Source organism: Sprattus sprattus (genome assembly GCF_963457725.1).
Source record: "Sprattus sprattus genome assembly, chromosome: 6".
NCBI classification, from domain to species: Eukaryota; Metazoa; Chordata; class Actinopteri; order Clupeiformes; family Clupeidae; genus Sprattus; species Sprattus sprattus.
Window position 1 is genome coordinate 13,716,354 of NC_137925.1, and position 15,000 is coordinate 13,731,353.

The window sequence follows — 15,000 nt, forward strand, 5'->3', positions numbered from 1 at the left end:
CTGCTGTTGTGTCCTCCTTGCTCCAATTACTTGGATCATTTTCTCAGTTACAAATGCTCTTTGCGTTAAAGAAGGTACCACATTCAAAAGAGCTGTGTGTTTCCACTGCTGCTGCTGATGAGACCTGCGGCTAGCCCAACTGCTGTGAAAATGCTAACACAAATCACTGTGTGATTTCATCCACCTCAGCGTGTTATTGTAAGCTAGTTGAGTACAGAGCAGTGCTGACACACACACACACACACACACACACTTAATACATGCCCACACACTCTGACCCTCTCTATTTACTGCCTCCATTGTCTGTCTGTCCTCTCCATCTCGCCTTGAAAAGGTAGTGGAAATTTATAAGGTTATGTTATTGAGTCAATTGCACGTGGGTATGCTTTCTGTCTATCTCTCTCTCTGCCTCCTTCTCTCTCTCCTTTTGTCCCTCTCCCTCCTTCTCTCCGGCCCTCTCTCTTCCTCCCTCTCTGCAAGGTTGATTTCTATGTTCAGACGACATGTCAACTCAATCTTAATCCTAAACATAGATAATCCTCCAGGGCTAGCCCCGTCTAACGGAAATTAATGGAGTCAGTCTCTATCTCTCTCTCACACTCTCTCACACACACACACACACACACACTTTTACACACTCTCAAGCTCTGTCCAGCCAGAGACGGAACACCTGTCTGGTACAAGGATCAAGCCCAGTGTTTCAGACGACTAATCCACTGTGCCCGCCTGCTCGTCACTGTGTGTGTGTGTGTGTGTGCGCGTGCGCGCGCAAGCGTTTAAGAGCGTGTCAGTGTATGTACAAGTCTGTTTGTGTCACTCCGTGCTCTGTGCACGTGTACGTGTTTACTGTAACACACTACAGTACTACTACTTCTACTTCTTCTGATTCAGCCCACACACACACACACACACACACACACACACACACACACACATACACACTTACTAACCTCTGCTTAAGGCAAATGGGTCACAAACTGATTTGTGAAGATCATGACCAAGTGGAAAGTGTAAATAAGACGCCTTTGTGGGCTGCTGAGAATGCACGTTTGTGTTTGAGAAACTTTTGCTGACCTGTGGACAACCAGCAGTCACAAAGGTACACATCCTTACAGTAACTGCAGTGGATGTGTGTGTGGTTGAGCATGTTTATGTGTGTGGGTGGGCATTTGACTAAGTGTAATTTGATCTTATGTGTGTGTTTGTATGTGTGCATGATATGTTTCTGTCTGTTATGGCTATGTCTGTATAATATAATACAGTGTATATGGGTGATGGGTGTTTTGTAAGGGAGAGTGAGCATAATGTTTGTGTGTGTGTGTGTGTGTGTGTGTTTCTAAGGGTGTGTGTGTGTGTTTCTAAGAGTGTGTGTGTTTGTGTTTGTAAGGGTGTTTGTGTTTGTGTGTGACCCCATCTCTGGCCATCAGCTGTTCTCTGCAGATCCCGTGTTAATGTGAGAGTCAGCCAGTCAGGAAGAAAGGCTATTCCCAGCTCTGAGCTCATCCTATACTCACGCGCACACACGCACACGCGCACGCACACGCACACGCGCACACACGCAGGCAGGCAGGCATGTATGTACATATCATTCACAAACCTGTGCACACATACACTCATACACAAACACACACATACACATTTACACACACACACACACACACACACACACACACACACACACACACACACACACACACATCTAGCTGGTCGTGTTCCACGTTCCAGTATATGTGTCACATTTCAGCTGATGGTGACTCCAGATGAAAGTCAGTCTGCAGTGAGCTCAGAGCTGAGAAAAGTACCTGTTCCCCATCTCTATGTGTGTGTGCGCGTACTGTAAGTTGCTTTTGATAAAAGCATCTGCTGGATGCATCAATAGCGCAAATGGATTTTAAAACTTGGGGGCACAACATTTTGGACTCATGGTGACTAAGTTTGCGCCATGCAGACCTAAACGTAACCGTGTCTGTCTCTGTCTACGGAGGTATACTTCAGACTTAACAGCAGCACTGAGGTTAGCTCAGTGCTAGAAGCAAAAAAACATGTCCCAATTGCAGACAAATGGAACTTGCCTACTATACCTTCAAGCTAGCATCCAGCATCCTCGGTGCTGTGTTCTGCCATGCAGTAGTACAGTACAACTGAAGTTATCACAGCGTTAGCCCTGTGAGGGGAGGGGGGCAGGGGATTGAGGGTTGGATGGGGGTGGGGGCGGACAAAACGGCATTCATTCATGCAAGGCCTCTGAGCCAGAACGCGGAGGCCACCACGCTTATGAAAGCACCAGAATGGCCTTCTTTCTCTGGTGTACACACACACACACACACACACACACACACACACACACACACACACACACACACACACACACACACACACACACAGGTTGTTGATCTGCATGTGCTGGAGGCACTGACTGGAGCCAGACAACTGCTGTGCTGCAGCCCGCCAGACACCTCTGCAGTAGCTCTCTGTGTTTCTGTCTGTGTGTGTCTGTGTGTGTGTCTGTGTGTGTGTGTGTGTGTGTGTGTGTGTGTGTGTGTGTACACACAACAGCTTTGAAACCGCTCACATGTTTAAGTGCGAGTGTGTGATTCTACTCCTGGAAGAATTTGAAAATACTGAAATAGGTCTGTGTGAGTGTGTGTGTGTGTGTATAAAACCGCTTTGATAGGGCTCGCATACATTAGAATGTGTATGTTATTTTCCTCCTGGAAGTATTTCAAAGCACTCTCATAAGTGTGTGTGCACAGACGTCATTACTTCAGTTTTATTGGGTGTTGTCAGACCATGTGCAGAGGACCCAGGGGAGATGGGTGGGAGAGAGAGAGAGAGAGAGAGAGAGAGAGAGTGAGTGAGTAAGTGTGTGTGTTTGAGAGCGAGAGGGAGAGCTACGTGCACATGGAAAGGCAAGAAATAAGGGGCTTCAAAAACGTACATCTCTTTTGTGTGCGTGTGTGTGTGTGTGTGTGTGTGTGTGTGTGTGTGTGTGTGTGTGTGTGTGTGTGTGAGAGAGAGAGATATTAGTCTACAAACGATTCCAAGATTTGTCTTGTGTACGATGGAGCTGGAGTGAACGTTGCCACTGTAATGGTTGTTTCCCCAATAAGCTGAAATCCTTGTCTGTGTGTGTAGCACCCTCCCTTCCGTTCTATTGGGCTAGTGAAGGTGTGTTTGGTGGAATCGGTTATTGACATGCCGTCTTGAGTGTTCGTCAGACACTTATTTCTCATACATCATTTTTGAAGATCTTTCTGCAGGGAATTCCTGAAGATGCCATACCACTCACAAGGGTGTTTGTGTTTGTGTGTGTGTGTGTGTGTGTGTGTGTGTGTGTGTGTGTGTGTGTGTGTGTGTGTACTGGAGTAAGTCATGTAAAAATCATGCCATAGATTATGTAGTGAGTCACTTTCTCCCCCCACACACACAGACACACAGACACACACTATCATACCTTCTCTCCCTTTCATGCTTCTGCACATTCTAAAAGAAGTGAGTGACAGAAAGGGGGGAGAGAGAGAGGGAGGGAGGGAATGAAAGGGGAAAAAGGGCAGAGCATGGGAACACTATGTGCCAAACAGTCAAAGTGACCTGTTTATCTGAGCCGTACTGGAGCACAGTGAACACACACACACACACACACACACACACACACACACACACACACACACACACACAGCCTACAAATATGCATGCAAACGTCCACACCTATAAACACATTTACAGGAACCCCATCTCACTCGCACGTGTGGGGTAGGGGTGGGGGGGGCACAGATATTTGAGATGTGTGTGTACACATTGTGCACTAAGTGTGTTATTCCTTTGTTCTTGGTCTGGGGATCTGACCATTAAAACACACACACACACACACACACACACACACACAGCTGTTACAAAAGAGTGAGAAGCCCATGGAAGTAACTGTTAGAACCTGTTAGAGCCGTGAGAACAGAACCTTTGTCATGGCAGCTGTCACATCTGAACTCGTCAATTTTACACTGGGAATCTAGTTATCAGTTGTTGTGAGCACATAGTTAAACCAGCCTTTCCACCAAACTGTGAGTGTGTGTGTGAGAGAGTCAGCAGTACTGTGCTGTATCACCTTGCCTCGGTCCCGTATGTTTAGTCCCGAATATAAATAAATAAAAACAACCTCTAGACCTATTGATCAGCTAGTAAAATGTCAATGTGTCTACTGATGGCTGTGTGTGTGTCTGTAATAGAACTAATGAGATGGGATGAGAGGATAAATAAAGGGAAGGGGAAGGTGTGTGTGGTTGTGTTCTTAGGTTTGTTACGGGGGTGTGTGTGTGTGTGTGTGTGTGTGTGTGTGTGTGTGTGTGTGTGTGTGTGTGTGTGTGTGTGTGTGTGTGTGTGCGTGGCTGTGCGCATGTGCCGAAGCAGCCAACCAGGCTGTTGTTGTGACCAGCGGCTGTCGTTGGAAAATGGCACGCATGCCTTCACACGGTCACACACACACACACACACACACACGCACACTCTGCATGGAGTGTACAAATCATCTACTGGGTTCTGCTCAGACAATACACACATTAGGGGTTGAACGTAGTTCTCGAGCTCTCAAGCTTTTCCATTCATTATTTTTTTCTAATTTCATGTTTAAGTCGGTGATGACCAGGAATCACTGAATTAACCAAAAAGTCAGTCGCTTTATCTAAATACAGTAGACGAGAAACCCAGGTTGGTGAACTTTGTGGTGACTACTGTAGAATGTTGATGGTAATGGAGAAATGTGTCTGGCATCAGTTCTTCACTATAGTGTAATGTAAGGTAAGACCAAGTGTCATCTTCATATTGTTTATTTCATACTCTTCTCCATGTTCGGATATACGCTATGCACTCTAGTATTTATGCATCTTACACACAACGCCCCCCCCCCCTTATATTTCTCTTGTTACCCCTTAAACATATACACACACACACACACACACCCTAACTCGGAGGTCATGCAGCAGTGTGTGTATGTGTCTGTCTGCCGGTGTCTGTGTGTTTGTCTGTCTTTCTGTGTGTGTCTGTGCATGTGCAGGAATTGTGTTGTGTCTGTCTGTCTGTCTGCGTGTGTGTGTGTGTGTGCGCGTGTGTGTGCGTGTGTGTGTGTGTGTGTGTGTGTGTGTGTGTGTGTGTGTGTGTGTGCACGTGCGTATGCAGGAATGACAGGAATTATGTTGTGTCCTGGCTGTGTTTTCAGGAGCGTGGGGTCACTCGGCTCTTTTGTTGGCCTCTGTTGTGTTTTTTTTCTTCTTTCTTTCAGTGTGTGTGTCCACCAGCAGCATGCAGTACTTTTCCATCCCATCCCACACACACACACACACACACACACACACACACACACACATTGCCCTAACAATGGTCTGGTGTGTGTGTGTGTGTGTGTCTGTGTGTGTGTGTGTGAGTTTGGTTGATAAGGCAAACCGCAGTGCTGTTTATTAAAGCACACACATTTACAAGCAACCTTTGAGTGTGTGAGACTGTGAAAAGGGGAGGGGCTGGGAGGATGTAAACCTCTACCACCTCCATACACGGCTTCTGTTGGTGATGCACACCTGTGCTGCTGATGAGGTAGAGTGTGTGTGTGGGGAGAGTAAACAGGTGCACTTGATACACAGATCGAGACCCCCCCCCCCACCCGGTGCAGTGCAGTATAGGGTAACAAGGGCCCCCCTACCAATGAGTGGAAAACTACCAGTGACTCACATGGGCTTGTTTACCAGTTTGCAGACAGGCTCTGTGTGTGTCCCTTTAAATTACTGGAGAGTAGAGACTGACTGTGTGTATGGGTCTGTAAGATTACATGATTATGTGTGTTTGTCTACTTTCAGACAGATTATGTGTGTGTCTGTGTGTGTCTGTGTGTGTGTCTTGTGTGTGGGTGTTCCTTTAAATCAGTAGTGAGAGAGTTTGTGTGTTGCTGAGTCTCCTCTTTCTCTGGAGTTCCCATAAGCCTCACACTCACTCCCTCAGACAAGCCAAGAGTCTGTTTTTCTTTCTTTCTCTATCTCACACACACACACACACACACACACACACACACACACACACACACACACACACACACACACACACACACACACAATCGCCTCTCTTTCCCTCACTCTCATACACTCTTGTCTCTTTCTCTCTCAAACACACACACACACACACTCTCTGTCTAAGCCTCTCTCTCTCCCTCTCTCTCGCTCTCTCTCTCTCTCTTACCCTCTCACACACACCCACACCCACACACACACCTTTTCTTACACACAGTCTGCCCTTCTCACTCCCTCTCAAACAATCTCTCTCTCTGCTTGTGTGTGTGTTTCTGGGTCCTGGCCTGATTCAGTTTTTCCTGTGCTCTGCACTGCACAGCCCGTTACAATGCGCTCCTATTTAAGATGATAGCGTTGGGGCCAGTCTGTTCTTGCTGCTGCTGCTGCTGCAGTGTGTGGAGCCTGGCTGGGCTGCCTGCAAAACCCGGAGCAGAGCTGAGTAGTGCGCTGGGCTTGGGATGAGTCTGAGGCGCTCGCATGGATCTGCTAAGGGAATCAGCTCGGGTTAAAGGTGTGTGTGTGTGTGTGGGGGGGCTCTATGCCCTCAGCCCTTTTTTATTAAAGTCATGTTGTTTGTGTAGGATTATGTGTTCATTTAAATGTGAACATTAGAGAAATAACTGGAGGATGTTGGAGTTGGAGTTATGTAACTTGACAAACATTGTGACGTGTGTGTGTGTGTGTGTGTGTGTGTGTGTGTGTGAGAGAGAGATCCCCAAGGTGTTTACCATGGGGCTCCCACTAAGTAGGGTCTCTGTCATGGATGTGTGTGGCCATTGCGCGCGCTTGTTTGTGTGTGTGTGGTCCGTCATCATGGAGGGAGGGGTGTGTGCGCTTGATACTATACGCTTTAGCTGTTCTTATGACCAGTGTTGAAAAGCATTTCTGCAGCTTAGGAGCTTAAGGCACTTATTGTAAGCATACACAAATATATATATATATATATATAAGGTGTGGGTGGGGTGACCATCAGGTGCATAAAGGGGAAGAAAAAAACACTTCACTGCGTGTGAAGCGCCAGTAATCTCCTCCCAGTCCACCCAGTATCACCAGTCTGGTGGCGGGTGTCAAGGAGCTTAGCACTGTTTGCGTAATGGTATAACTAATTAGCCCTGTGTAAACAAACAAACAACCCCTTCCACACACACACATCAGAATGGGTCCTGGGACATTGGGTGGAGGTTGTGATGGTGTGTGTGTGTTTGTGTTTTGGTGTGTTTGTGCGCGTGTGTGTTGGTGTGCGTGTGAAGCACCAGTAATCTCCTCCCAGTCCACCAGTATCACCAGTCTGGTGGCGGGTGTCAAGGAGCTTAGCACTGTTTGCGTAATGGTATAACTAATTAGCCCTGTGTAAACAAACAAACAAACTGCCACCCCTTCCACACACACACACACATCAGAATGGGCCCTGGGACATTGGGTCGAGGTAGTGATGGTGTGTGTGTGTGTTGGTGTGTGTGTGTGTGTTTGTGTTTTGGTGTGTTTGTGAGGGTGTGTGTTGGTGTGTGTGTGAAGCGCCAGTAATCTCCCAGTCCACCAGTATCACCAGTCTGGTGGCGGGTGTCAAGGAGCTTAGCACTGTTTGCGTAATGGTATAACTAATTAGCCCTGTGTAAACAAACAAACAACCCCTTCCACACACACATCAGATGGGGCCTGGGACATTGGGTGGAGGTAGTGATGGTGTGTTTGTACGGTGTGGGTGTGTGTAGGGTGTAGCAATGATGTATTTGTTTACAAGCACAGTGGCTTGGCTCTTTGGATAAAGGACACACCGATAAACAAAAGGACTGGACAACGTTGTTTAATTTCTCTCTCTCTTCTCTTACTTCCCCTCTTCATGTCTTTCTCTCTTTCTCCACTGCTTTCCTTCAGTTCTTTTTCTTTTATTCCCGTTCCTTCTCTCGGTTTATGTAGTGTTGCCAAAGCAGAGTGCTACAATAAAAGAAACGATAATAACAGATCTTTCTCTGTCCGACCCCCACCCTTCTCTCTCCATCTCCAGTGTGTCCTGAAGTTTGCGGGCGCCGGGCGTGCACGGACGCGGGCGAGTGCTGCCACCCCCAGTGTTTGGGCAGCTGCACGGTCCCGGACAGCGACATGGCGTGCGCCGCGTGCGTCCACTACTTCCACGAGGGCCGCTGCGTGGCGGACTGTCCGGCGGGCACCTACCGCTTCGAGGGCTGGCGCTGCATCTCGTTGGAACTGTGCGCCCGCGTGCACCTCCCCGACTCTGAACGCTTCGTCATCCACGCGCGAGAGTGCATGGAAGATTGCCCCCGGGGCTTCACCCGCAACGGAAGCCAAAGGTGCCCGACAAGATGCCCGCCTTAGACCCACTGTTTGTTCCCCCGCCTGTCTTACTATGTGTCTGCCCCTTAAGTGACAGCTAATGGTTACTTTTGAGAACCCCTTGAGATGGCACAGGTGGCTTTAGTGACTACCCAAGGTTCTCTGTGTAGAAAAGACCCTCTTGTATTTGAGCGCTTAAGGGGCGGATGCAGAGGACTGCCACTAGGAGGCGTGTGTGTGTGTGTGTGTGTGTGTGTGTGTGTGTGTGTGTGTGTGTGTGTGTGTGTGTGTGTGTGTGTGTGTGTGTGTGTGACCTGGTTGGTGACCCTGGCCCAGTTAAATACATGGAAGGTGTCGGCTCATGTGTAGAGGTCAGGTCGTGGACCCAGAGGGGCAATCCGCTCTCCCAGCAAAGCCTCTCATGGCCCACACATGCATGGCACACACACAGTCAAAAACTCAGATATTTACAGATATGTATGGATGTATGTATGTACACACACACACACACACCGGCGCACAGGCATACATACATGCAAATGCATGCATGTGGAGCTAATGGATGACTCTGAAGTGGGTGAGCACAACAAAAGCTCAGTGTGTGTGTGTGTGTGTGTGTGTGTGTGTGTGTGTGTGTGTGTGTGTTTGTGTTTTGAAGGGGAGAAAGAGGTGGTGGGAAGCCTTGCGCCAGCAGGCCTGCAAGGGTCATATGTTAAGCCTGGAATAGCTATTTGTAATTCAATAAGCCTATTAAAAGGCATTTTCTAGAGCAGACTTCCATCGTGTGGCATATGCCTGCGCCTGGATGTGACGTTTAAATCCATTAGTAAGTATTTTAAGCCCATCTTCAGAGCAGGGTTATGCTTAAGTACACTCGGGGACCTCAGGTATTACGCAGCTTGCGCCTCTTGAGACTCATGTCCACACACATACACACACACACACACACACACACACACACACACACACACACATTCATAAGAAGGCTGGCATCCTCTCTTAATCATATATAGAAGTTGATTTGTATATCAGAAACGATATGAATCTTGTATGTTGGTGATGTCTAATTGGGTGGATATTCTCCCTATTTATCCCTTCATCCCTCTAATACTTACTTCCTTCCCTCTGTCCTCCCTCCATCTCTCTCTCTCTTCCCTCAATCTCTCTCTTTCACTTACTTTCTCTCTCTCTCTTCCCTCCATCTCTGTCCTGTTCCCTTACTCCCCCCCCCTCCCCTCCTTCCATTTCTCTCTTTCACTTACTTTCTCTCTCTCTCTTCCCTCCATCTCTGTCCTCTTCCCTTCCATCTCTCTCTTTCACTCACTTTCTCTCTGTCTCTTTCTCTTTACCCATCCCTTCATCTTTCTCTTAACAGCATGTTCTGTCGGGCATGTGATGGCGTGTGCGATAAAATCTGCGAGTCGGAGAACATCGTCTCTGTGAACGCCGCCCAGAACCTGAAGGGTTGCACCGTCATCAAAGGCAACCTGAACATCAACATCCGCAGAGGAGGTGAGTGCGTCGCTCATACGACGGTTCACCTTGTGAGTTCTGGGTTCCGTGGCCCAGAACAACAGTCCAGGTAGAGGCACAGCCTGGATCCAAACCAGTACCGATCAGCTCCGTCCCAAGACTGAGTCTGTCTGGGAGTTGTTTACTGAGATCGGACTGGGAATATGGAATCAAATGGAGTGTATATAAGTGTGTGTGTGTGTTTGAGTGTTCATCTTGAACAATCTCTCCCTGTGTCTCCCTGTCTGTGTCTGTGTCTCTCTCTCCCCCTACTTCTCCCTCTTGTTAGCTAACATCACTGCAGAGCTGGAGAACTTCATGGGTCTGATTGAGACTGTGACGGGCTACGTGAGGATCCGCCACTCGCACACGCTCAAGTCTCTCTCCTTCCTCCGCAGCCTACGCTACATCAACGGAGAACAGCTCTGGGAAGAGTATGTAACACACACACACACAGCAACTTTTGCTTAGTCAATAAAGTCCCCCCCTCCCCCCGTACCTCTTTAATACCAAGATTACTGCATGGGAACCCCTCCGGTCAACATTGGTCTCTCATGCACTCACACTCACACACACACACACACACACACACACACACACACACACACACACACACACACTATTTATACACACGAACACACACTCATACATGCGTTACATCAATAAAGAACCACACTGGGATGACGACATGGCACTTGACTGCGAAGCCCACTGCGTCTCTACATTTGTCAGTAATCAGTGTATGAGTGTATGTTTGTGGCTGTCTGTCTTTGTGTGTGTGTGTATGTGTGTGTTGGCCATCTTTGCCTCCTAACCGCGCCTTTATCTGCTCCAGACATTCACATCTCTCCGTCACAGTCGTCACCTTCCATTTTAATTTACAAATGCAATCCAAAGTTCTAACTGTTTCGTAGTCCTCTTCCTGTTCTATGGAGCAGTAGAACGTGCCTTGAGGGGCAGTAGAATGTACACTGAGGGGCAGGAGAACATGCTTTGAGGGGCAGTAGAACGTGCCTTGAGGGGCAGTAGAACGTGCCTTGAGGGGCAGTAGAACGTGCCTTGAGGGCACCCCAGCCCAGGCTGTAGTTTATCACCACCATCCATTTAGTTTGCCTACCCCAGCACGCACCACCAGACCAGACCAGCACTTAGCCCTGCACTGGCCACGTCACAGTACCTAAAGCAGCCAAAGACCAAATGATGCGTATACATGCATATGTGCAGCTTGATTTTGCGAAGTGAATTTTAGTTCTTCTGCAGTTCTTCTGTAGTTCTTGTGTTTCCTGCACAGTCCCTTCTGTACTGAAGGCAGGGAGAGTTGCTTACTGCTTACTTGCGGTGGTTCTGGTTCTCAAAACAGCACATAGCATCACAAATCAGGTTCCCACGGCAACTCGGGCTTCTATGTTTTGGGGTCTGAAGAAGTGAGATGTGATGCCCTTGTAAGAAAGCTTTTCCATAGTAACAGCTCCAGATGGAGAGTTTTGTGTGTGGGTATGTGAGGTCACTGCTCCAATTGCCTGTTTTGCCAAACTGGATATGTTAACCTGTAATAGTACACACACACACACACACAACACACACACACACACACACACACACACACACACACACACACACACACACACACACACACAGAAACAGACAGGTTCGGGAGCTGAGGGCTAGCTGAAGTTTAGTGTTGTCTACAGAGGTCCTTCCCTCAGGGTCATTTCATGCCTGTAGAAGCAGCAGTATCCTCTCAAGCTGTAAACACTGAGGTAACACAGTCACACAAACAAATGTTCGGGATATATACAGACACAGTGGCATTTCCTGTTCTTCACAGCACTTTGAATGTGACCGCAATTGTCATCATTGTTGTATGTTGAGCTTATCGGAATGCAGTGATAATGTATACAGTGAGCATGATCCATCCCCATGACGATGGCGTATCAAAGCTGCTGTGCTTTAGGAGATGATGGCTCCAAACACACAACCACACTAAAGTAACTGAAATAAACCACTGATGATCACAGCTGTCTATCTGGGTTTACAGTCCATCTGGGGATGCTGAAAAGGCTAGGTTGACACACACACACACACACACACACACACACACACAGAGCGCAAAATAAGGGACTTAGGTGTAAATGTGTGTCTGTCTGTGTGAGAGCACCGTCTTCCCCTTGCAACTGGTCTGTGTGTGTATGTATACTGCAGTAATATTACTGCATAAAATCTACCCTTGCAATCTGATTCTGAGTGTGTGTTTTGTGCTTTCTTTGAAGCATGTACGCTTTCTCTGCTGTGGACAACCAAGACTTGGAGAAACTGTGGAACTGGACCTCCCACAGCCTGACCATCCGCTCGGGGAAGCTGCTCTTCTCCTTCAACCCCAAGCTGTGCATGAGTGAGATCAGCACCATGTGGGACAAGACCGCCATCGCTGGCAAGTTCGAGAAGGACAACTTTAGACACAATGGAGACCGTGCGAGCTGTAAGAACGGACACACACACACACACACACACACACACACACACACACACACACACACACACACACACACACACACACCTACCTCCTGTAGGGCATGTGTATGAGCAGTGCATGGAGTGGTTGGTGAATATTGTGTGTCATGATGATGAATGTGTGTCTGTGTGTGTCTGCACTCGTTTTTCTCCTTGGATTATTCAACAGCAGTGTAAATGTCAACAAATGAAATCGATAGAAATAAATAGATAGCACTCTACTGTGAAACAAATACTCACTTCTTATTCAAATCCTTGCATGTGCACACACACATACTAGAATGTAATAAAAAAATGTGTTTGTGTTTGGAGGCCACAGCACATAGACCTGTAGCTGTAGTAATAAAATAGAAAGAAAAAAATGAAAGAAATGCTCCGGGGTAAACTGATCTCTTTGTCTGTGTGTGTGTACGTGTACGCACCTCTCTAACAGGTGAGAGTGGCAAGCTGACCTTCAAGTCCAACAGCACCAGCAGCAACAAGATCACGCTGACCTGGCACCGCTACCGGCCTCCGGATCAGCACATCCACGCCAGCTTCATTATCTTCTACAAAGAGGCGTAAGTGTTTCCTGCCCTGACCCTGGCAGTCCTCCATGCTGTGCACCCTTTAGTATGATCTAGTGTGTACAATATGACCCCTCTATGCTGTGCACCCTTTAGTATGATCTAGTGTGTACAATATGACCCCTCTATGCTGTGCACCCTTTAGTATGATCTAGTGTGTACAATATGACCCCTCTATGCTGTGCACCCTTTAGTATGATCTAGTGTGTACTATATGACCCCTCTATGACCCTTTAATATGATCTAGTGTGTACAATATGACCCCTCTATGCTGTGCACCCTTTAGTATGGTCTAGTGCAGGGGTACTCAAGTAGAAATGATTAGGGGCCACAAAAAATGTTTTCAGTGACTCAAGGGGCCATTTATTGGGACCGTGTACGTCCGATAACGTATCATCATATAACGTATGTATAACATTTACAACATTTTATAACATAACATTTCCTTTTTATTAAAAACAAAAATATTTCCTAAAATAAAAATATTATTTTAATTTGGGCATATATTAAAATAAATAACTAAATAAAACCAAACATAACCCTGTTCAAGATAAAAAAAAAAGAAAAAAAAATAGCCTTCAGACAGCCCATTTTTGTGACTGACTGTCTGTCTCGAGTTTGGGAGGGCTGGAGCGGTCTGTGGGCTGGAGTGCTATCTGTTTATCGTTGCAACCCCCAGCCTCGTATTGAGATCGCGGTGCGCGGTTTCAAAATAAGAGCGCCCAGCGCGATTATTTTTTATTTTATTTTTTTTAATAATTAAAACAACTTTTCAAAACAGCTCGAGGGCCATTAATAGACACCCCGCGGGCCACAAAAGGCTACTTGAGTATGCCTGGTCTAGTGTGTACAATATGACCCCTCTATGCTGTGCACCCTTTAGTATGATCTAGTGTGTACAATATGACCCCTCTATGCTGTGCACCCTTTAGTATGATCTAGTGTGTACTATATGACCCCTCTATGACCCTTTAGTATGATCTAGTGTGGACAATATGACCCCTCTATGCTGTGCACCCTTTAGTATGATCTAGTGTGGACAATATGACCCCTCTATGCTGTGCACCCTTTAGTATGATCTAGTGTGTACAATATGACCCCTCTATGCTGTGCACCCTTTAGTATGATCTAGTGTGTACAATATGACCCCTCTATGCTGTGCACCCTTTAGTATGGTCTAGTGTGTACAATATGACCCCTCTATGCTGTGCACCCTTTAGTATGATCTAGTGTGTACTATATGACCCCTCTATGCTGTGCACCCTTTAGTATGATCTAGTGTGTACAATATGACCCCTCTATGCTGTGCACCCTTTAGTATGATCTAGTGTGTACAATATGACCTCGTGAGCAGCACCCTTTAGTATGGTCTAGTGTGTACAATATGACCTCGTGAGCAGCACCCCATGTCTTTGGTTAATATTTAGAGAATGGTTGCGTTCTACTGCGAGTTCTTAGGGAGAAACTTGAAATGTCAAAATCGCGTCATCAATAGGCTGAGACAAACCTGGCAAACTGAGTGCCTCAGCTTCCTGTTGCCCTCTGCTCTTCCAGACCTTTCCACAACATCACAGAATTTGATGGTCAGGACGGCTGTGGTTCGAACAGCTGGAACATGCTGGACGTGGAGGCTCCGCAGGACGCCAACCGCGACCCAGGGGTGCAGCTGTACCCTTTGAAGCCCTGGACGCAGTACGCCATCTTTATCAAGGCCATCACGCTCGCAGAGGACCGGAGCCACGGCGCCAAGAGTGAAATCGTCTACATGCGCACCAGAGCGTCAGGTGAGAGAGAGGGCTAGACTTTCCAGCCCCCACTACCCTATAGGGTAATTTGAAGTTGTCTTGCCAAAGAATTTTACTTGATCTAACCAAGAGGTTTCTTGGACGTTACCTTGCCCATATGTTCTGTACTGCATATTGAGATAATGCTTATTTTTCCTAATGCTATATAAATGAATGACATTGAATTAAAAGATTAAAAAAATAATTCTGTGGTGACTAATCTCCTTTGTCTTTGTGCTTTATACAGAGCCCTCCATGCCAGTGGACATGCGTGCCTTCTCCAACTCC

The 15,000-nt window shown here is 47.1% G+C and overlaps 1 protein-coding gene across 1 annotated transcript in view; it reads left to right on the forward strand.

The window, feature by feature from the left end:
• LOC308367389 (insulin-like growth factor 1 receptor) overlaps positions 1 to 15,000 on the forward strand; it is a 60,519-nt gene that overhangs the window by 26,608 nt on the left and 18,911 nt on the right. The window contains exons 3-9 of the mRNA XM_080841291.1: positions 8,053 to 8,356; positions 9,715 to 9,851; positions 10,141 to 10,285; positions 12,122 to 12,330; positions 12,796 to 12,922; positions 14,483 to 14,712; positions 14,960 to 15,000. The exon at positions 14,960 to 15,000 is cut by the window's right edge and continues 127 nt beyond it. Of these exons, the coding sequence (XP_080697417.1) occupies positions 8,053 to 8,356; positions 9,715 to 9,851; positions 10,141 to 10,285; positions 12,122 to 12,330; positions 12,796 to 12,922; positions 14,483 to 14,712; positions 14,960 to 15,000 (1,193 nt within the window). The remainder of the gene's footprint in view (positions 1 to 8,052; positions 8,357 to 9,714; positions 9,852 to 10,140; positions 10,286 to 12,121; positions 12,331 to 12,795; positions 12,923 to 14,482; positions 14,713 to 14,959) is intronic.